Source organism: Rhamphochromis sp. 'chilingali', assembly GCF_963969265.1.
Source record: "Rhamphochromis sp. 'chilingali' genome assembly, chromosome: 17".
Lineage (NCBI taxonomy): Eukaryota > Metazoa > Chordata > Actinopteri > Cichliformes > Cichlidae > Rhamphochromis > Rhamphochromis sp. 'chilingali'.
Genome location: NC_137944.1, coordinates 28,939,558 through 28,962,528, shown reverse-complemented (window position 1 = coordinate 28,962,528; position 22,971 = coordinate 28,939,558). Strand labels below are relative to the sequence as shown.

General features: G+C 39.1%; 1 protein-coding gene across 1 annotated transcript; it reads right to left on the bottom strand.

The window, feature by feature from the left end:
• Positions 1-6,203: 6,203 nt before the first annotated feature.
• Positions 6,204-22,951, bottom strand: cfap69 (cilia and flagella associated protein 69). The gene is made up of 23 exons (XM_080862770.1): positions 22,673-22,951; positions 22,417-22,476; positions 22,264-22,329; positions 21,826-21,935; positions 21,665-21,741; positions 21,096-21,194; positions 19,611-19,763; positions 19,240-19,417; positions 18,679-18,802; positions 18,527-18,575; positions 18,292-18,413; positions 17,984-18,218; positions 17,198-17,362; positions 16,994-17,109; positions 16,778-16,896; positions 13,513-13,594; positions 13,161-13,353; positions 12,444-12,581; positions 11,939-12,015; positions 11,347-11,544; positions 10,630-10,716; positions 10,429-10,512; positions 6,204-9,431 (listed from the first exon to the last, which is right to left on the bottom strand). The coding sequence occupies exons 1-23, from the start codon at positions 22,760-22,762 to the stop codon at positions 9,267-9,269; spliced, it is 2,787 nt and encodes a 928-aa protein (XP_080718896.1). The 5' UTR covers positions 22,763-22,951; the 3' UTR covers positions 6,204-9,266.
• Positions 22,952-22,971: the final 20 nt, after the last annotated feature.

Here is a 22,971-nt window from a genome sequence, read left to right as displayed (position 1 = left end):
CAGGTGCTGCTCCAGGATCAAACCTCTCTTCATGCATTGCTGGTCTTTGGATATGAAATATGGAGATTGAAGACAGTGCCAAGCAGTGGTGGTCCTAGCCTGTTTGGCGCCATGGGCAAACACTCCCTCTGGCGCAACTGTAACCCACATAATTTCCTTAAGGATTAATAAAGTTTCTGCTGTGTGGGTGGGCAGCTAGAAATCACTGGTGGGCAACATGAGTGAGGAGAAAACTGGAGCAGCCAAGCAGGGAGCTGCAGGTTGCTGGTTTGAGTCTCTGTTCAGATACTGGTGTCTCCTCTCTCTGAGATGTCTGCAAACAGTCCCAGATAAAACAATAAGGATAATAAACAAACACGTGACTAAAATAACAATTGTGACTCTGATGTGTTTCATGTGTAGCAGGATGGCCTCTATACAGCAGTCGCTGCAAGCATCCACATCGGCACACTTCCTTTTCTTTAAGCAGGCGTGCTGGGCTCCTCCTAAGGAAAGTGTGAAACTTCATTTCCTTCATGCTGGTGAACTTTTTACCAAATATTTTCATCAAAGCTTTTCCATCACTGACAGGGATTGTTTGGATCTTCACACTCATCTCCACCAACCCTAAAAAATGAGTCTCACTTTGCTCATATAATGCCAGGAGTGTCTCCATATTTCACAAAAGTCTGTGCAAACATGTAACAGTATCCCATATTCATATAAATATTGATATTATAACAAAAGCTGTCACCAACACAATTGTCCCAAGTGCTTTTTTTATTAGTTATTGCAAATGCTTGATTGCAGTTCTTGCTAGATGACAAAACCACTTATTAGGTTTAGAAGGAAATGACTTTTTCTACATGAGGTAAAGTTGGAGAGCTGTTTCCCCAAACTAAATGAAATCATCATTTAAAAAACTACAATCTGTATTTACTCTGAACATCTGTGTTAACGTTTGAAATTGTAAACATGTAAGTGTAACAAACATGTTAAAACATAAGAAATCAGGAAGGGGCATGTATAGGAATTTCTTTTACTTATGTATTAATCACATTATTTTATTGTATGATACCTTGGTGCCACTGGATTTTAACATGTCTCACACTCATACAGTAAGACAAATGGTGGGGGTCTAGTAAGGAAGTTGGGGGAAGCAGGCAACTCCACAGGAAGAGTCTTTTGTCTCTTTGAGGACTCTGGTAGGTAGCAAGGGAGTTTGAACCTTAAGGTGTGAAACAGCTGTGTACTGCCTTTTGTTCCTGGAGAAGGTATTTAAAGTCACCCCTAGTTTGTGGATTTGTGGTAAGCCATAGCTGTAGCTTCCCTGGGTATAATCTGTTGCATGAGGTCCAGTCAGTAGCAGCGTCCTGCTCCATCTGCTTCAGATCGTGCCACCCTTTTCCTGCAGCCACCACCTGGACCTTATTTTCAGGGCTTATTTCAGAATAATTTTCTCATCAGTCGGGTTTAATAAAACTGTACACCTACCTTTCACAAGAATTATTCTTCTCTGTTTTAGTTGGTTATTAGACAAACTCTTCATCCACTCATCCACATCCTCAGTGCGAGTCTGGCATACATTGCTCTGCCTGCAGCCGAGGTCCTGGTTTATAGTATGTTGAAGTACATCAAACTTCTCCCTGGAGGCTATGACTTCATGATGTGCTGGATGAGCCTTCTCAGTGAATTCAATCACCTGTTGAAAACCTTCCTCATCAGAATCTGCATTGAATCATTGAATCCGTTCTGCTTTAGATTTAAACACATCGATTGCGTTTGTTTGTCTGCATCTGAAGCTGAAACTCGGGTAGTTCCTGTAGTCTGCCATCTCCAGTGACATTTGCTCATACTCACGTATCAGTTTTAGGCAGTTCTTACACAGGTGAGGCAAAATATCATCATGCATTCCCAACAATCCAGGTGGGGTGGCTGACCTCAGGCATGCCTTTTTCCACACCACAACAGGTGTAAACAATTGGCAATTAAGCTGTGGCAACACCCAGAGACTTGCACTGGCACTGCAAGGCGAGTAGTTTCAGAGAGATGTAGCACAGGGAAATTGTTAGTATGCACATCTTACGTACACCTTTCAGGACCTGGATTATTAATTATGACTATTAATATAAGTGATTACATTTCCCACTTATTTTAGGATCAATAAAGTTAAACTAAATAAAGTTAAACTAACTCAAAATAAGAAGATGAGAGAATCAACGATGAGTAAAGGAGGACAAGAGCGAGGTAAAGTCAGTGAGGGAACAGGTAAATAAACAGGAATCTTTTAATCTGAGTGAAGGCTACACATATCATCCTAATTATTTTAGATTCTGCGGGTCTGCAGACTCAGACGTTTGCCCTGCTCACAAACAAACATAAGATTTATGACCACAGTTAATATAAAGAGATCATGGTCTCAGTTTGCTCTTCAGTTATCTTATTGAGTACAGCATGTGGTTCATTCTGTAAATTGTCGTCCCATTAGAGTCAATCAGAAGGAAACAACAGGGCACAGCTGCTCTGTGATTCACACCACAAGAGTTGTGTTTTATCTTCCTCAGTTCACAACTCTGTCCTCACAAACAAACAGCCTCGGTGGCTAAAGATCCAACTTTTATTTACACTCTGTGCTCACAAATGAAAGTCAAACAATAAAATTATGAACACCAGAGATGTTGAAATGTCAATTCTAAGATGAACATGATCACCATGCAGTTAACAGGCACTAACTAAATTTCCTAGAAGCTCTTTCAATATAATCTCGATCTATATTAGAAGCATCAATTTTATGGTTTTGTATGTCTTTATGTTCAGGAATGAGACACAGAAAAGGACAGGGTGTTATTCGGTGTCCATCTGGAGGCAGATGTGCTGATATGATACAGAAACAAGTCCCATGCAGTGACCCACAGGAGGGCTCGGTCATCTAGATCAGCAGTGATATTGTAATTCCCCTATTTATTACTGGGTATCATCCTTTACAGCTCTGAGTCACTCCCAGGCCTGATTGGAAAGAACCGATTCAAAGCGTCACCCAAAGCGAGAACCGGAAAAGGGAGTCTGTTCATCCCAACATCCCGGACCATTTGACAAACTCATGTGAGACCGAAGAATCAGTCGATTTGAAAATAAACTCATGTCACGATTCACGCCTTGCAGTAAAATCACTTCCTCTGCTGGAGCTTCAGTCACATTAATCACCCCATACAGACTGTGCAGTCGCCTGACAGCATCCGTTTCCCCTCAGACCGTTTCCACATGGATGAAGCCTGAGAACCAGAGAGCGCTTTGAAAACATTCTGACTGATGTGTCTGTCCTGTCTGCTTTTACAGGACAGAATGGTGCGATCCTGTTAAGCTTTAAAGGCTTGTTGTCCTTGAGCCGAGAAGCACCTGAATGGACTGCAGTCTGCTGTTTGAAAACATTAGTCTGCACACAGAGCTCAGAAAATGTGAACATTTTTATTAGACGCACAAAGAAGTGTAGATATCTCTGAGTTAGCATCTTACATTTACAGACATTTTCTTCAGTAAGTCGTTCGAAGATGCTTCGAAGATGCTTAGTGTGATTAGTGAAGAAATACTCAGATGTGATGCTGCTTAATAATTTATATAAAAACTATCAGAAATGCCTGGAAGGGTGTGTTTGTGACTAATATTAATGAATAAAATAACTTTGTAAGATTTTCAACTTACATTAGTTTTGCTGGATGTTTCTTCCTGTTAAAAAGGAGTTTTTCCTTCCCACTGTCACCAAAGCACTTGCACATAGGGGGTCTAATCATTGTTGGGCTTTTCTCTGTTTTCCTTGTATTATTGTAGGATTTTTAGCTGACAATAAAAAGCACCTTGAGGCGACTTGTTGTGATTTGGTTCTATATAAATAAAATTTAATTGAATTACATCTGTATTATACACATTTTTAAATTAAAACTAAACTCTAATGCTGTTTGTTAATTGATGATTAACTGAATTAAAGTACAAATCTCTGATTTAATACGCACTCCTTTTAAAGACATCCTGCACACAACACGTAGGGTTATCAAACTACAGCTTCACACATGCGACATGCTGATGACGACTCACATTTTCCTTCGGGGACACTTAGATTTTCCTTCTAGCACCACACAGACACACCCACACACATAAACACACTCCTCCTCCGCTGACTTTCTCTGACGTTCACAAACACATGTCGCATGAACCGCAGAAACTGAACCGGTGAACAGGTGAGATCTCTCAGGCGTTTGGCCGCTTCAGCTGGACTCTCTCTGACATCCGCCTGGCGCTGTACAGAGACACTCCCATCCCCACCGCGGCCATCGTCATGGCGATAGGATCGATGAGGCTGCTCTGCGGCTGAATCTGGACCTCACCCGACATCTGCCTCTGTGGACGAGGTGGACACACAGGTGAAGAAAGGCTGTTAAAATATTCTTACTCCTCACTGAGTGTTTTCCTTTCAGTCACCTAGGGACTGCTATAGTGAGACACTAAAGCTTTCAGTGAATGCTCCACTTGGGTAATAATTCATCTGGCTGATGACAGCTTTAAATGTTCAGGTTGTCCAATAAAGTTAAATTCAATAAAACAAAGGAAAGGCCCCAGAAGGTGCTTTAATTTCCACACCTTAAATGAGACTGATAACCGGGACGATAAATGTGATGCTTACATCATATATAACTTCTTTGGTTGGGTTTAGGAAAGGTCATGGTTTGGGGTAAAATTAACCCTTTTACCACTGATGATGATGAGTTGGAAGTGACAGATTCATCTCATCAACGTGTGTCAGGGCACAAATGCTTGCTTTGACAAAACAGCACTAATAACGGTAATAAAAATGTGTGGGCATAAAGAACACAAATGAATCCTGATCCCTTTATTTTCCTGGTAACATTTCACTAATGTAAAAATAACCAACACAAATGACCAAATCGTGATCTCGAATCAGTCCTCACGCACCCTCCATAACCGACTCCATCTCCCCGTGGACCAGCACTATTTCTCGTTTATTATTAATAAATACCCTCTAACTGGATCTTAGTTTGTTTCTTTACATTGTCATTCTGTATTTCTTTAGTCTTTTCAGTCTTGAGGTCTTTCTTCGAGTTACTGTATATATCAGAGTTTATTAGTTTGCTCAGATTTTTTCCTCATATTAAGTTTACGTTTGTGTTTCACTATTTGGTTATGATTGCTTACTTCCTGTTCTACTTTATAAGTCATCTTCCGTGACTCGTAATACATTTTACGTCCTCCCCTGTGATTGTGCTGATTGTCTGCACCTACTTCTTGTTTTTCACTGCTGTGTTCACATCCCCGATTGCATTTCTGTGTATACACAGCGCCGTCTCACCCCGCAGTCCTTTGCCTCACTGTCTCTTCTGCATGTCTTCAGTTAGTTTTCCATTTTTTTATTTTCAGAGTGGATTAATAAAATCTAATCATTGTTAAAGTAACAAGTTTTAAACCCTTTCCAACTTCACTACAGTAGCAAACATCATAACCTGTCATCTGTGCATCTGTTGGACACGCCCAGGAGTCCGCATAACTCCACCCTTTAGGCGTGACAGACCTACCTCCTTACCACCAGACACAACCTGCTTCACTGCAGTTTTTTTCAACTACTTTAATATAGCTTAAATTAACAGTATATGAAGGAATTAAATTAGACACAAAAAGTGTGATTTAATCGCCCGATGGGCCAATGGAGGGAAAACTTTTCCTAAAACCACTGATGTGTCTTTGATCTGTGAGCGATTAAAGATCAAATTGATATAAAGTAAAGGCTAAAGAAGAAGTCACTCATTTTTTATGAAGGTAAACATTAAATCTACTCACCTACCTCACCACCATTTTTGGTACTTTTGAGAACTGAGCAGGACGACAGCATCAGTTATTTTTCTGTTGCTGGAGTCTGAACAGCTTATATAACATAAACCCTCCAGAGATGGAGCTTTCTGAACATCCTGTCCACTGCTGCTGTTTGTCATAGTCTAAAGTATCGCTATTAAAAATGTATAGAAACCATAAATTATTCATTCAGACTCAGATTTGCTTTATGATAACAACAGCTAGAAGACTTTTCTGTGCACACACGTTTACTGATGAAGAACCACTTAATGATGAAACATGGATGTAATCAGGAATTAAGAGTCACAAACCTGGAGGAGGCGGAAGTATCCCGGTGTCAGTCTTCCCAGTCTGATCATCATTCCTGCTGCCTCAGTTTCTCCGACGGGAGAGGAGCTTCCTGCAGGAGAGGAAAACTCCCATCCCTCTTACTGTTTTCATTAAGTGAGCATTGTTAGATGAGATTTATGCAGACAGTATGGCTCAGTTTCCCAGACATGGACTTAGATTTAAAACAATTTTCAGAGGTGATCTTCCGTGAAATTTTCTTTTAATTTAGGACTAGGCTCACTCAGTGTCTGGCAAACTGGCTGAATATATTATGGTTGCTTTGGACGCCTTCACTGTTTGACGGGAAAAGCCCAAAAAGATATAATTAGATGCATTTCACAGAAAAATAAAGGGAAAAGACACATTTTTCTTCCACATCTCATTTATCCTGCTGTGACACCCTCCAATTTATCTCAAGGAGAACTTAATCTTCTTGATGGAAATCAGTGACTTTAAAAACAGATTTCTGCCTCACTTTGAACTGCCTGGTTTATTTGAGGATGTTTTTAATAGATACATATTTAAACCATACTCAAGAGAAGTAAATCTCTGTGGAGAAATGAACACTTAAATTTTATTTTGAGCTATTCATTGTAACAAACCTAATACGTTGCAGACAACATAAAACTGTCTTTAACCCAACTAGTTTAGTCATATTGAGGTAATTCAAACTGATATCACAGCCTGACATAAGTTTTGTCACATCTCAGTTTCAAAGCCACTAAAGCAAGGAAATGTTTGAGGATATTAATTTTTTATTAATATCAATACCTTATTTTAAGTCTTCTTGTTTAGTATTTCTAAGGCTTACACTGTGTGACCCTTTAATAAACAGTTTATAACACATTTTAAAATGTTTTTGGACGTATTTGCCTTAAGCAGAAGCTAACTGATGACAGTAAAAGCTGTAATTATATAAACTTTTACTTTATCACTTTAACAGCTTCATTATAATGTGTTATAAGCCATTTATTGTTGTGTCTCCACAGCGTCATCAGCCTTCAGGTAAAACATATCAGCCTCACAGTTTGAAGTTAGGAGGTCCTCGTGGAGTTGATGAGCATCCAGTTGGGATCCAGACGTGCCTTCATCGACGGCAGACGGACCTCCGGCCCCGTGAAGCCCCTCGGCAGTCTGAGCAAACAGGGGGCAGCCTGACGTGCTGAAGAGGGTCCTGTGTGTCCCTGCTCTTTTGTACAGTGTGCCACACAAACACTCGCAGCGCCGCATGAAAAGCTCCGGCCTGTCAGGGGTGATTTGGCCATCCAGCCAGTGAAACGGGTGAGAGCGGAGAGAGGAGGAGAAGAAGAAGAGGTCGCTCTGTGCAGCATGTTGCACGCTTGAAGGAACATGTGTGTTAATGCACTGCAGTCACTTATGTAACCCATAAAAGAGAAAATACTTTTTAACAACCCAGCAGTAAAAAGTTTAATTTTTACAGCCAAAAAAACTGCAGCATTTAATGAGAGCGTTAACCTCGAGTGGATGTAATTACACTGTGGGCTTATTATGTTTAAAGGTAAAGTGATGTTACATAATGCAGCGGAGTCTATGAGGCCACATTGATTGTTCAGGCTCTCTTTGTTCGTGGTGCAGGAGTGGTTACATAAATGCAGGATGAAAACATACCAAAACATTAGAATTTTATTTTTAACGATTTAAAGATTATTGTTAATAAATCTAATTACTTTATTAGTTTTGATGCAAAAACCATAATTATTTGGAAAAAAAGTACAATTTGAATTTAAAACAGATTGTACATGAATGCTCTGTGCACCGAAATAAGTCATGTTAGCTCCAAAGGAAAGCCAAGTTACTGCTTCTCACAGTCACACTGAGAGGACTTGAAAAATATGTAAATAAATAAAAATATAATAGTCTGGTTATGGCTCAGATAAGTCTTCAGGAAATTAAAGTAAGCCAGTGTAACATTGTCTGAAAGGACAGAGACTGTGTGTGTATAAAGGGCTGGGGTGGTGGGCTAGACTACAAGGTGTTGATTGTACACATGGAGTGACCTCACGTCTGCATCTGCTGCATCCCTCGAGAGCCACAGGAACCAGAAATGTAAACACTATAAGCAGCTTTCTTGAATTATTTTTCTTTTATCTTTCTTGTTTTCTCTTCCTGACAAGTTGGTTTTCTTGTTCTAGCCTTAGTTTTTAGATCTTGGTCTGTATTTTGCTTCGGTTCCTATTTTGAGTTTAGATTGTCCCAATCTGTTCTCGTCTCTGTGTTAATGCTGTTGGGTTCATGTTTAGTGTGAGTTTTCTTGTCTCTGTGTTTAGTACGTGTCTTTTTTATGCAAGCTTGTTTCTGCAACAGAAAAAGAAAAAAACATTTTGCCAGGCAGAGCAAAGGTACAATTTTAAGCTATTTTCTTTTTAAGTTAGCAACCCCAAATTGTGTTTTTTAGATGGTGGATACAAACTTCCATACCTTTAGGTTGTTTTCTCTTCATTTTCCTTCTGTTTTGCTCTGGAGTTTTGAGTCTCCACCTGTGTCTAATCCCTAATCATCACTCTGTCTAGAATTACACCTTGCACTCAAAACAATAGTACTTGTCCTCATAAATATGAAGCAATAACTGTGAGTAAAATGCAAATTATTCAAATTATTAATCAATAAGGTAAACATGCTTGGTATAAACTGAATGCACACCAATTAAGTAAATTTCATTTAACCATTAAGTTTAATGTTTAACATTTCACTTTGTAACAAAATTACAAAAAAAACCTTGCATAATTAACTTACTTAAAGTCTGCATTTTTGAGTATTATAATATTATTTTTTTAGTGTGGGTTGTTTGCACTGAGTCACTCCTTCACTGCCCTTTTTTCCCCCCGTTTAAAAAAAACCCCGTATGTATCTTCTTGCCGATTGGACTCAGTTATTTTGGACTGCTTTAAACTAGTAAAGTTCACTTTAAGTTGTAATGAACTTTCTGACCCCTCTGCTCTACTCATGTATCTTGACAATTCCTGTAAAACACCTTAATGCAGTCTTTACATTAATGCAGTTTAATTTTATGAGCATACAGCACAATAAATGCTGTGACATGACAATGTGAATGCCTTGTATTAAGAGTGACTTCGGTAACGTCAGTCTGCAGAAGACGCTGTGCTGAAGTAGTCTGGGTTTGGTGTTGTTGGTTCTCCTTTGTCCTGACTTGGGGCTCTGACCGGCGTTCTTACCAGCGTCACCTTCACTCCTGCCGGACCCTGAGCGTCCGTGCTCTCCACTCCAACGACGTGTCCGATGAAATGCTGAAACACACCGAAACAGAACGTCAAGACTACAGCGAGTTGCTCCTCAATTTTTAAAATTTTGATCATTGTTCACAAATAACAGGAAAAGAACTGAATTAAAGATAAAGAAACTCTTTTGTATCTAACAACTCTTTACAGAGCATATTCTGAAGGGCATCACATTTCACCAAAACTTCAGATTTATATTTGGTTATCACCTTAAAATATTAAAAGTTTGCATAATAACTACCGGTACACCAATTCCTCACCACCATTTGTTCTTACCCCCTGCGTATTTAAGCTGACTTCATGATCATTTTGTGCTTTGTGCATTATTAGTGCAGAGTTAAGATCTACTGAAGTTATTAATTAGTGAAGTCAAGCTACAGCAAGTCTAGTTAAGAGTATTTTCCTTTGTGCGTCGTACTTAACCCTGTCTCCCTGTCTACAGAGCTTCCTGGATTTTCCCCCGTGTGATTCCCGTGTGGCAGTGTCGGAGTGTAAGCCTGTGATCGTGTGTGTGGATGATTTGAAGAACGCGTGCTTTCCCCCTGGACTTCCCTGGAGACCCCTTCTTCCCTCACTCAGCTGTATATAGCACCCCCCGCACCTTCTTGTATATACACCTGGTGAATTGTAAATAAATCCTTCTTGTGAGCATCAGAACTGGAGTCCTGCGCTTGAGTCCTCCTCCAAACCGTAACATAAAGTACGTCTAATCTCATCTTATATATTTTCATTCATCTTCTTCATTTATGTTATTGGGCCCCTGAATGTCAGGATTTATCTACTATTAAAACTAATTTCAGAGATGCTTTCTAAGCCACAAACTCCAAATTAAGCTGAAATTCATTACATGCATTAAAAATGCTCATTCTCAGAACCAGAAAATGAGCTATACCTGAAACAGACTTTTTTCTTTGCTCCATTTTGTGAAAATAAGATATGAGATTTAAGTATTTTAATCAATTAAGTGGGTGACCTGTAAAAGTCACGAAAGGTTAAGTGTAAAGACCTCAGCAGGGCGGATAGCAGCGTCCTCGTGCTTTGGTTTAGGTCTGGATGATTCGGCGTACTTCTCCCTCTGTGCTTTTACTTCCTGTATACAAAGCGCATAACAAAAATATACACTTACTACTTATACTGAGAATCTAGATATTATTATTGTTATTATTATTATTATTAGGATAGAATTTATAGTTAAAAATCTTTAAACCTTCAGGGCTTCATAGTTTGAAGTTCTGGAAACATAATCCTCCCATGACTTCGCCATGAACTCCTTTTGCTTCCAGCGAGACTTCATCTGCGATAAAGACAGAAAAAAGTCAGAATTCATTTTACTATCAAATCAATTTTATTTATATAGCACTTTTAAAAACAACAACTGTTGACCAGAAAATAACAATAAAATAATCAGATAAAATTTAAAAGGAACGTAAAATAAAAGATAAGAAAAAAATAAGAATAAAATAAGAATTTTATCATTAATAATAAAATAATGACAAAATAATGACATTTTTACTCTTTGGCTTTTAATAAGCATTATTAAAAGCCAAAGAGTAAAAATGGGACTTTAAACGAGTTTTAAATGTATCCAGTGTTGGAGAGGTCCTGATATGTAAAGGCAGTTTCGGAGCAGTCACAGCAAAAGCCTGATCTCCTCCAACTAAAACAAATTGTCCCAGAGGATCTCTGCTTCTAGTCAAACATACAATGAAAACGTTTTACTAGACATACAAAAAAAGAAAGAAAAAAAAAGAGTGAATTTGTTTGATTATGCATGTGAAAATAAATCTGATTATTTGTATAGTAGCTCAGGAAGAAAAAAAAAAACAATCTGTGTAATATAATTTGTCTTTTTGGGGTTTTTTGTTAAAGAAAAACATTTTAAGCTGACTTTCATGTAAGCTATTTCCACTCCTTTACTCCGTACCTCTGTGTATGTGAGTTTCTCTTCTCTGATGTCCTCCTTCTGATAGTGCTCCAGGATGCTGTTTTGTTCCTCCACGATCCTCTTCGCCGTGTCCTCTGCGATCTTGCAGATGGTGCTCAGAGCCTCCTGGTCGGGGCTGATCGGCCTACCGCCTTCCAGACTCAGTTCCCGGCTGATCTCATCCCACACCTCACCGACCTGCAGCACCACAAGAGACAGACATGTTGATGTTTATCTCGGTTTATGTCCTCTGCATCTGAAACCTTTAAGAGAGCTCCAGACTCCTTTAAGTCTTTACTCCCTGTGACTAACGGTTATTTATAGATTGTTTTCCTGACAGACTTTCACTGCCTGAGTATCCAAAACTTAAGCTGCTGGTTCAGCCACAGTAAGACAAAATAAGTTGGTCCCTCAGAGTTCTCGCTCTCTGTATTTTGTTGAACGAGGACTTTTGTACTTTCACTTTGAATATCTCTACTCTACTCACAGCTAAAGCTTCATATTAATTTCAGGTTTGAACAAACTTTGAACAGATTGTAAGTCTGAGCAACTATTATATGAAGCATCAACAGTATTTCCTCTTCACTTTTACCTTAAAGTCTAGATATCTCCTGATGATGGTCAGAGTCACATAATCTTTTCCCAACAATCCAGGAAGATCCTGAAACCCTGAAAAAGGAAAAAGTCACAAATACTCCCGTTTGCTTTTTAATATAACAATATTAGCTGTGCCCAACAACTGAATGTTTTGAACAGAACATCATGATATCATTTTATTACTCTGATATTTCAAAACTTCAAAATATCTTCAATCAATAAGTGATAAATTTCATTTAAAAAAGCCAAATTGAGACTGAATATGATTTGAAAGACTACAAAAAGAAACATGTAAAAATAGCCTTTTGTTTTACAACCTTCTGGATTTTGTTTTAATGGTATTTTTTTATTAATAAAAATAAATACTAAATAAATAAATATGTATAACTGGTCTATAGGAGGAGCCACAAAGAAATTGGGCTAATCAAATAATCTAATTACAAAATCTTCTTAATAAATACTTTACATTTAGTATGAAACTGAATAATTTGTTTGGTTACCAATTTTGCAGAAGACGGAGTAAATCTTCGATCGCAGGTTCTCTGACATCTCCAATACTGCAGCACTCGGCACATTAGCAGGAAATGAAAGCTGAGCTTCATCCAGCTGGAAAAGACTGTGGATGGGCCTCTGAGGATCTTCAAGATAAAAGAAATAACAAAGAGAACTATATGAGATTACAGAGCCAAAAGGACCTAAAATCTGATTTTTACCTGCTGGCAAAATGTAAAACTTTAAAAACCTTCTGTCTGAGACGGAGAGATGAAAAAACAAAATCCATCAGCTATGCAAAAACATACAAAAAAGTATTTTCATTTACATTGTTTCCAGTTATATTTAACCATTCCCTGCATCTGGTTGGCTCAGTGGTACAGAACGTTATCGTTACATAAAAATGTCAGATAAAAATCAGATGTTTATAAAATCCAGGTTGGGAAAAGAAATAATGCTGTGTGTGTCGAAGTCCAACACAGACAGTGGAGGACAAAGCAGAGGCGCCCGTAAAAGACCCCAAAACAACATTACAGACTAACAGGATACTTTAAAAAAAAAAAAAATTGCATCAGCAGTTTAGTAGAAACATTTACCTGTTAGTGCAGCAGAAATCTAAAAAACATAAAGTTCTTTATTTCGATTTGATATCTAATTGAAAGAAAAAGGTGAAATCTGTTCTCAGTGCGATGATCTGAATCAACATGGAAGCATCGCAGACCGACCTGCGATGCTTCCGTGTTGATTTCGAGGAACTCCTAGCTCCTCCTCTTCCTCTCTCCACAGCTGCAGCAGGAGTCTCGGAGCCGTCTGTCCGTTGCCGTCCCTCCACGTCAGAATGTACGGCACCGTGTTCGGGTTGTCACATAACTCTAACAGGGTGGCGAGGACGACACCGTGCACACACCTGGGGCTTGTCTGCAGGAGAAAAGGACGTTTATATTACCTGTGAACGCTGCCTTGTATGAACTAGCTTTAACACAGAGCAGCTGAGATCCTATTTTTAATCACAAAATACAGGAAGAAAAAAGGAAACTTTTATAGCCTCGACAGTAAATTCAGGAAACTTTTACTCACACTGAGTAAGTTGAGGAGAAGAAACACCCCGTCTTTAACCAGAAAGTAATCTTCTGTGGTGTAGCAGCCTACGACACACGACCTGATGGGAGAAAAGGCGCACAGACAGAAACTTTCTCAGCTGTAGGAGACAAAAAATAGACCCCTGATAGTTGGCTTGTAATTGCAACAAAAAATGTGCTTGTTGAGCTGCTCGCAGGTCCATAACAGAACTGAAAAATCAAGATCAGACCCGTATAACAAGTGTTATGATGACCTGAACTCGAGGTCATTATAACAGATCTCGAGATTCTGTACTTTTATTTCTAATGGGGTAGACATCAAATATTTCTCCAGATTAGGTTAAAATTCACTGACCCTCTTCATGCTGATGGTCATATCTGTTACTACACCATAGCCTATGGATAAAACTATGATTAAATGTAGGTAATATTGTAGAAAGTAGTAAATAATGTTTCCCAGAAAGTTGATTCTGTTCATATGGACCACAATTCACTCACGTTCTGTGGACAAACACATCGAGTTCACCAGGGAGGATATGAAATAGGACAGTAAAACGACAAATTACTGTGAGTAATAGAGAGACTTTTGAAAGTTCATGTGTACCATAAACCAATGCTTACAGCCCAGTATTTAAGGTATAACTCTCACCAGTCTCTGGAGCACAAATTGGGTATTATTAGAACGCTACAGCACCATCTCCTCAGAGCACAGTCCCCCCCCTCCAGGATCCTCCAGGATCCAGAAGGTTAATCACTGCCTGCATAAAAACTGTTGGTGATCCCTCATGTCAGGGGTGTCCAACTCCAGGCCTCGAGGGCCGGTGTCCTGCAGGTTTTAGATGTGTTTGATCCAACACAGCTGATTTAAATGACAAAATTACCTCCTCAACATGTCTTGAAGTTCTCCAGAGGCCTGGTAATGAAATAATCATTTGATTCAGGTGTGTTAACCCAGAGTGAGATCTAAAACCTGCAGGACACCGGCCCTTAAGGCCTGGAGTTGGATACCCCTGCCTTATGTGAACAGCTGAGACAGGCTTTTTGAAAAACACAGCATCTCTGTCACTTTCGCCAAAAAATGGTCCACTCCAAGGACCCCAGGTCTCTCGGAGTAAACAGAATAATATAGTGTACGTCATTAAGTGCCAGGAGGACTGCTGTTTATCATGCATCAGGGAAACCAAACAACCTCTCGCTAAACACACAGAAGACATGCTTCCTTGGGGTGGGACTCTGCAGTCTATTGAACCTGCAGGCCAGTGGCCAATCTTTCATTTATGAGGAAGTGCACATCCTGGGCAGGGAGCAACACTGGTTAGAGTGAGGAGTCAAGGAAGGCGAACAACCATAGTACATCTGTCACCTTCTTACAGTGCCGTGATTGCAGCCACTCCCAAGTAGGGCTGGGCCATATTATACCGTTCACGGTAATACCGGTATAATGTTAGGCAACGATAGGAAAATGAAATATCGCGATAGAATGGGAGTAAAACGCGCATGCGCAGTGCCTTTGTTTTCATACGCACATGGCCGATTGTTGAGTGAAACAGATGAACCAGAATTGGTTTGTAAAAATGGTGCAACTTCCGTGATGTGGAACTGGTTTGGTGTTTGTCCGTCAGATACACAACAAAGCACATTTTTTTGCAGAACATGCAAGCGGCCGTTGTTATTGTCATATTTGTCGGACTAAGATGCTCTTAAATCTGGGAGTAATCTGGGTCCTAAACTCCGTATGCTTCAGGTCAAACAACACTGCAGCATCACTTAGAGTTAAAAACTGTATAAATTCTTTCATCTTTAATAAAACGATCAGCATTGCTGCTTTACCAGGTGTAACTATAAAGTTTAACTTCCAGGCATCCATGAAAACAAAAGTTATTACATTTAACGGAGTTAGAAGTTAGCAGGAAGCTAGCGGAAGTTAGCTCGCTAGTTTCGCTAGTTACCTAAGCATGATATTGCATGTTCTGACTGAGAGATTTCTGAAAAAAATCAAACGTACAGCTCTGCTATCACTTCCAACATAAATGAAGACAGGAAACTAAACAGCAGTGACGTTTGTAGGGTTACTGAAGTTGGGCTAGCTGGTATATAATGATGTGCTACGTGATCGCTAGCGACACAGCTATGTTAGCATAACATAAACAGTGAAGCTGGAGGACGAACACTAACACTTTTCCACTTATAAAAGTTAACGTTAAAGTTCCTGATAGTTAGAGACAAATGCAATCGCATGGCAGGATGCTGTAAACGGACCAAACTTCAGTCAGGAGAACAACTGAGATAATCCATCCACAATACGAGGTTAGTCATTAATATACTGCAACAACATGGGAATAGAGCAGCTGCCAGAGAATTCACCATTAATGAATCAATGGTACAGAAGTGGAGGAAGCAAGAAGAATGAGTTTAATAAAGTTTGATTTATCTGACTGCTTTGTTTCGCTTAATGTGCCTTATAATCCTGTGCACCTTATGGTCCGAAAAATACGTACTGCACACTGCAGTTTAATGTTGCAAAGCACCTCTTTTTAACTTCAGTGGATATTATACATGGTTATGCTCAGGATGTGTCAGCCCATTTCTACTGGAAATGCCTTTTGGTTAAACTTTCAGCAAGGAATTTGCATTTGCACTGTTACATTTTTATAAAGCTTTAATGTACATAAAAACCAGCTTCTTGTTTAAGTGAAAATAAATGGAAGATTGTTTTTTTGCGCTAGTAATGTTGTGGAGTTGTATTTTGTCTCGCATCAATTATATCGTTGGTTATATCGTTATCGCAAATTTTCAAATATATATCGTGATAAATATTTTTGGCCATATCGCCCTGCTCTACTCCCAAGCTCACTGTAAGTCGTACTGATTAATGTTCATTATGACTAGTTTACTGCATAAACCTTCAGAAAAACGAAAATAAAATTGAAAATAAAATACTTATCAGCAAAAGGCCCCAGATATAAGAGGTTAAATGCCTCTGAGCTGAACTGCATTCATATTATGTAAACTGAGCAAGTCCCATTTGTCCGCTAAGGCAGTTATGCCATTAAATCGAAGTGAGTTTTTCATCTGCTCCAATACAGAAACTATATTATACAATTAAATTATGCCTAACAAAGACATCATCATACATCTGGCTAACAGAGTTACACTTCTGGTTTCTCATATTACTCTAGCCTGGATCTGGCAAATGTAAATGACTGTACAAGTATGAATAAATACAGCAGTTAATCTATTAAAGTGTGCTGCAGTTCACTGACCACACACAGTCCACTGTGGAGAGCACGAGCTTGTTGTGTCCGAGGCCGCTGTAAAACTTGTCGGAGCCTTTTTTCAGAAAATGAACCGCCATCTCAACTCCCTCTGAGCCAAACAGTTCCTATGAAACAGAACAGGCAGCAAACAAACACAGACTCACCAGATATCCAACTAGCCAGTTCTAAGCGCTTTTATTAAGTTAGCAATATGAGCTTTACCTTTCTGTGCATGTCGGTCTCACACAGCGTTGAAAGGATCACCTGAATATCCGACTTTATCTCCAGAGCGACGACATCATCTTCATCAGGACCCGCGTCTATCTGCATGAGAATCCCTGAGGAAACACGACAGCTTTGACTCTACTGAATTCATCAACAGTAAAGGTTGATATTGAGCATGTGTCATGTGTCCAGTCCAGTCACCCAGAAGCTGGTTGATGATTCCCTGATCACAGAGGTCCTGGTTTACAGACTCTTCACCCAGAGAAGTCACCGATCTCAGCACTCTGATACAGTGCCGCGTCTGTGCCTTCTTACCGCCTCTGCCTCCGGTGGCGTGGAAGCTGTGACCCTGGCCAAAGTAAGAATCTGAAATAAAGGAGAGAATATAGTTACTGACTGATTGTTCAGTTTGTGAAAAAGTTTGCGAACCCTTTAAGATTTTGTATATTTCTGCATATATTTTCTTTGCAAGCTCCTTTGAATATTTCTGCATAGATATTATCTAAAATATAACAAGTGTTTTACCCATTTCCTAAATACAGATAAAGAAAACCTGATTAAAAATTCAAATGAAAATGTTTCATTGGACTTTATTTAATGAGGTGTGTATTACATGGATTACATACTTCATTAAAAGTCAAAAGCATGTGAGAGGAGTTGAAATGTGTATTATTTAAGAGCTATTTTTGGTTAGATTTGGGGGTGTGATTATGAGGTATTTTGTAAGCTGTGAAACTAGTTAAACTATCAGTTGCATTAAAAAATAACCTTTAAGAGACAAAAGAAGAGTATGATAAAGTGTAAGAGATAAAAGCTGTTTAAATGTCTGTTGCGTAGCAAATCATGGTCATGACAAAAAGTAAGTGTATAAGTGACTTTGTGTTTGGCTCAAATACACTCTGATAGGACACTGCAATTCCCTTGACCTTTAACCTTTCAGATACAGTACAGATTCTGCTTGGTCTTGTTTTTCTTGTGTTTCCTAACCTGGCCCAACACACCAGTCCAGCAGGAGTAGCAGACAGGTACTCCCCTCACAGGAAATGTACTCCTCCAACATGAGCGGCCCGATGGTGGCGAGGGTGGCCAGCGCCTGCAGCTGGAGCTCCTCCTTTTGCGCAGCGGACCAGTGTCGTGACCCCGACTGACACTCAGACGAGGAGGCGACAGGCGGCTTCATGAGCGCCAGCAGAGCCAGAACAACACGTTCTTCTTTATAAAGCTGAGAGAAGAAAACTGAGTCATCACACAGGTTATCCAAACTTAAACAATAACTGGGTGAGCGTGTGACTGACCTGCAGGGCAGCCAAGTCCCTCGACATAACAACCAGCAGATTCAACAGCAACTTCTTCATTTTCAAGTCTTCGTTACTATAGCTGAGCTTCAGGTTGCGGATCAAAGGGTTGTGACTTTTCACTAAAACATAAATAAAATAAGCAGTTTTATTTTCATAAAAGATGCTACTGTATTCATGAATAATGAAGTCATTTGTAAAAAAGTGTAACATTTAAAGGATCGAGTGCCCTCACGCTCTGGAAATGTGCTGAAAACCACAAGCTGTTTGGCAAATGAACTCTCCTGAAAATTAGAAACACCTCAAATTATTAAAGAAATTCATAAAAACACCCGGTGGGTGAAAAAAAGTAACAAATTACTATTCATTAAACTGTCCTGTACTCACAATAAGCTGTGAGCCTGGACTTTCTGCAATGAGAGTTGTGATCACGAGCAGATCGTTTCTGAGTTGGAGGTCTGAATGTCCAGAGCCGGTGTTCAGCAGGTGAAAAAATGCTTCTTTCAGAGAGCTGAGGAACAAATAAAGCCAAAAGTCAGCTATCAAAGGATAAATGACAGCACAAAGGCCTGCCACATAAGGAACACACAACCAACAGAAATCAGATGAATTACAAATAATTAAACTTTTCCATTAAAAATGATGGTTTGGCTAAAATCAGAGCTGCAGGCATTTCAATTATGTAAAATCATTACACACAACAAAAGAATGATGTATTTGTTATGTTTATTTCATTGTAGTTCTGTATTTCTTCCCTAGTCTTTTAAAGGTGTGTTGATTGTTCGAGGCATTTAATAGATTAGAAAAACATTGTACTTAAAATCTTGAAATTTTTGTGAAGTAAACTCCAAGGAATTTTCCCTTATGCTGCCTCATTTAAAAGATTCTACATCCATCAGGCACATCGTGCACATTTAAAAGCATCTTAAATGAGGAGGACACGCGTACAGGACACACTCCAGGGTGCCGAGCTGAGCGGTGACCACCTCCTTGTTGCCCCTCTCCAGCAGGTTCCAGAGGATTTCGGAAGAACGGAACAGGACCTGGCCGGACGGATCGTGGTCGTTCATGTGGAGACATACCGTCTCTGCTCCTCGTGCGTGGAGTATTGACGAACAGTTCATATCTGTGGTTGTAAAGTGAAACATAGACGTGTGTAACCCAGTAAATAACCCAGTTATTTTAAGGACACTTAAAATCATCATTGTCCGAAAGTCTGATTTATGTTCTTGAGAGCTGGCTACGTTCTCCAATGAAGGAGGTCATCTGCTCCTCCCCTTCCCTCCCTCACTGGCTCTGCATTGAAATAAATGACTGACCAGAGCAGCTGGAGAGGATCTGAAGGATGTGAAGGAGTTGCAGTTTGATGGTGGGCTGGTTTTCGAGAGTGGCCATGGAGAGGAGAAGTGTCTGAGCCAGCTCACTGCGCTCCAGCAGCTGCAGCCTGTAGCCTGGAGAGGTCGGCTGGAGGCCTGAGGAAACAGAGCAGAAACATTATTAAATACAACTATAAATGTTTAAATGCCAGGTTCAACATCAGGGAAGAAACAAGCTAAGAGATCATTATAAGCCATTTAAAGTGGATTTATTAAGGTGATTTCAGCCATAGCGCAATCCCTCACATCAGCTTCTGTTTAAAACAAGTAATTTTAGCCCTTTTCCTCTTACCCCAACCTCATCCTGATTGGCTGACCCTCACAAACAGAAGCAGGTGGTGCTTCTATGCTTATATGCAGAGTTGTGCAACTTAGATGAACATATTAGAGTTATCAGCCTTTACAGAGCCAGGAGATGAAAAAAAGGCTTTTGTCAAACATGGATTAATTTTTCATACAATCTCCTCATTACCCAAAACTTTGAAATGTTAAAAATAATCATTAAATATTCTTATTGATTATATTTTCTTCTTTTTTTCCCCTTGAATTATGTATAAATGCCACATATTGTACAATTGTATATATATTTCATGTGAGCTTGTTCTTTTTTCTTTGTTCGGAAGAGAGCAGAGTGGGAGGTGAGGGTGGGGGAAAAGGGTTTCTATTACAACAGCATATTATTGGAAACTACCTTTGTATGTTGTTGCAAAAGTAATAAAAAATATTAAAAAAAAAAAATCATTAAAAATTCTAAAAGTGTGCATAAAACAGAAATTAAGAAATTAAATTGTCCACTTTAAGGAACAAGACAATTACACTAATAACTAAAGAGGAATCAACATTAAAAAAGTCATGCCATGGTCAGAAAAAAACCCCCACAAATTAGATTCAGATGAAAATAAAAATTAGAGTCGCACTAAACATGAGTTTCTGGAACAAATGATGGTCAATTACTTTAATAAAGACTAAACTAACAACAAAATATATAAGTAAAAATGAGCCCTTGTACTGACCAGCCACCTACTTCACACTGGCGATATGCCTCTTGAAAGTCTACCCAAAACACTCTTTTAAATTATCAGAAAAATAACTTACCAATCCTTATTTCAGCCTCATATTTGACAGATTTTATGATCTATTCAACTTGTGCTATAATGTGTTCAAAAACTTTATCTCTTAATCCTGAACAGCCTCATAGGACACTGGGTACGGCTGTAAGCTCATGTACATATCTATATGAAATCTAACCAATTCTAATAAAGAAAACATGAAGAAAACAAATGAAAAGAAAAGAGAAGAAACACAAAGGACAAAGAAAAGCACAAGCATGCCACCACAGACGCCATGACAGAGCCTCACTTAGTGAAAGTCTAGAAAATCGGTTGTTAGAAGGGAAAGTCCGAGGCTTTCGTGTGGTACCATCCGTACCATCGAGCATCTGTTTGGGAGCCACAGAGCTGTAGAATGATTTCACGCATTCAAATATGAGCTGCCTCACTTCGGCATCAGACACTCTCATCAGACACCCTGCCAAGAGAAACACAACTCAGAAGCGCTCCATGTCGTCATTCTCATCTGAAGAACAAAAACTTCAAATGATTAAACATTTCTTAAAATTTAATAATCTATATTTCTGAGTTGTTTTTAAAAATTCACATCTTTAGAGGGAGCTAGCTTGTTTTGAATGTCATGCAGCATGTAAGGTTAACATGCCATAGCAGAAATCTTTCGATCATTAGGTTTGTAAAAATGTGATCATGTATTGCAAACAAGACCATTAAAAACCAACTAAAATAATAAAAATGTTTCAAAATTAGAAGCTGCAATTATGAAATGTTTCACAATTTTGTTCCTGTTTTGAATTTTTAACACTCTACGATCAAATAATGTTACTTTCTGTCTTTTTGTTTTAAAAAAAACCCAACAACATAATTTGCACCTGTATATATATGTATTTAAAGCAGCAGTGACTGGCCAATCTGCGAGCCCTTTATTACCCATATGAGAGAGAAACTCTGTGACATCCTGAGCGTAGTGCAGCTCGTCAGATGTCTTCTCCTTCAGAAAGGGAAGCCTGAGACGAAAGACAGCAGCACTCTGATGATCAGATCATCTTGTGAGATAAAATATGAGCTGTTTGCTTGAAAGGGTTTCTTACCTACAAATTGTAAGAGCTTCACACAGAATGGACACATATTCGGGGTGATCTGTCACCTTCTCTGCGCAGATGTTGAGTATTTTTGCGATGGCTGTCAGTTCTTTTAAAAGCTTCAGACAGTTAAAGAAGTTTTTGGCAGATTGTTCACTCATGCAGAGCTAAATCCCGATAAGGGAGGGGAGGTGATGGGTCATTGTGATAACTGAGCCTATTTCTGAACACAGAAAATGCTGACAGAAAGAGTGATGCTGTGATAAATTAGAGCCTTGGGACCAATGTTTGGTTTTGTGTTTACATGGTATGAGAGCAGATCTATTTCCATCACTGCAGCAGGGGACCATAATGAGGAAAATTTGACAATCTGCTGCGCTGTGTGACGCATGAGAGGGATTTCTTAGAAAGACAGTCTACAATATGAGAAAAAAACCGAAAGGATACAAAGCCAATTTGGCTTTTCTTCAGTAGTTTCTTCAGAACAAAAAGGTGCCTTTCCTTCAAGTTAGTCTTTAGTAAAAATAGGGGGATTAAATGCACTATATGTGTAATACAATAGCAGAAAAAAGAGGACTGGCATTCAGGTTTTTAACTTACTGTCAAAGGATCTTCAAGAAGACAAATCACCTTACTGAGATCGAGACTTTTAGCATTAACCTGGAGAGGAATTTAGGTTATAGTTTAGGCTGGGATATAATTTGCAATTTCTGAAATGCTCAGAAAAGTTAGAAACAATTTAACAGCAACACTATTGTGTTCAGCTGTTGATGCTTTAAATACCTGTAAATCAGGCGTTATCACACTCTAACAATGTCATTTACTTTCCCGGTGGAGACATTTCCAAACTGCTCACCTCCTGATGGCGGTGGCTCTTCTGGGATGCTTTCAAACCAATTACAGGGATCCCCGGCTTTCTTCTGTGCACAACTTTTCCCGAATCCATTTGTAAATTTAGAACCGCTTTCTAGCTTCAGTTTTTAAAGGCTAAAATTTTAAAAAAATAAACATTCTCCTTTTTTAATACCTGCTGTTTTTGTTTTCGAACAAACGTGCTAACGATGCTCAGCCTGAACTTATGTAGCTTTTTAACAATCACCTCTCCTCTTCTTCTCTCCGTTTATGTTGCCAGTCTGACAGCGTACTGCCGTTGCT

Bases quoted from the DNA above. Each gene is read 5' to 3' on its own strand.
- cfap69 (XM_080862770.1), bottom strand. From the start codon at position 22,762: ATGGATTCGGGAAAAGTTGTGCACAGAAGAAAGCCGGGGATCCCTGTA. The intron at 22,330-22,416 runs GTAAGTTAAAAA...TTTTTACTAAAG, and splicing joins TTCTTGAAGATCCTTTGACA to ACTAACTTGAAGGAAAGGCA. The intron at 16,897-16,993 runs GTAAAGCTCATA...TCTGTTTCATAG, and splicing joins AGACCGACATGCACAGAAAG to GAACTGTTTGGCTCAGAGGG.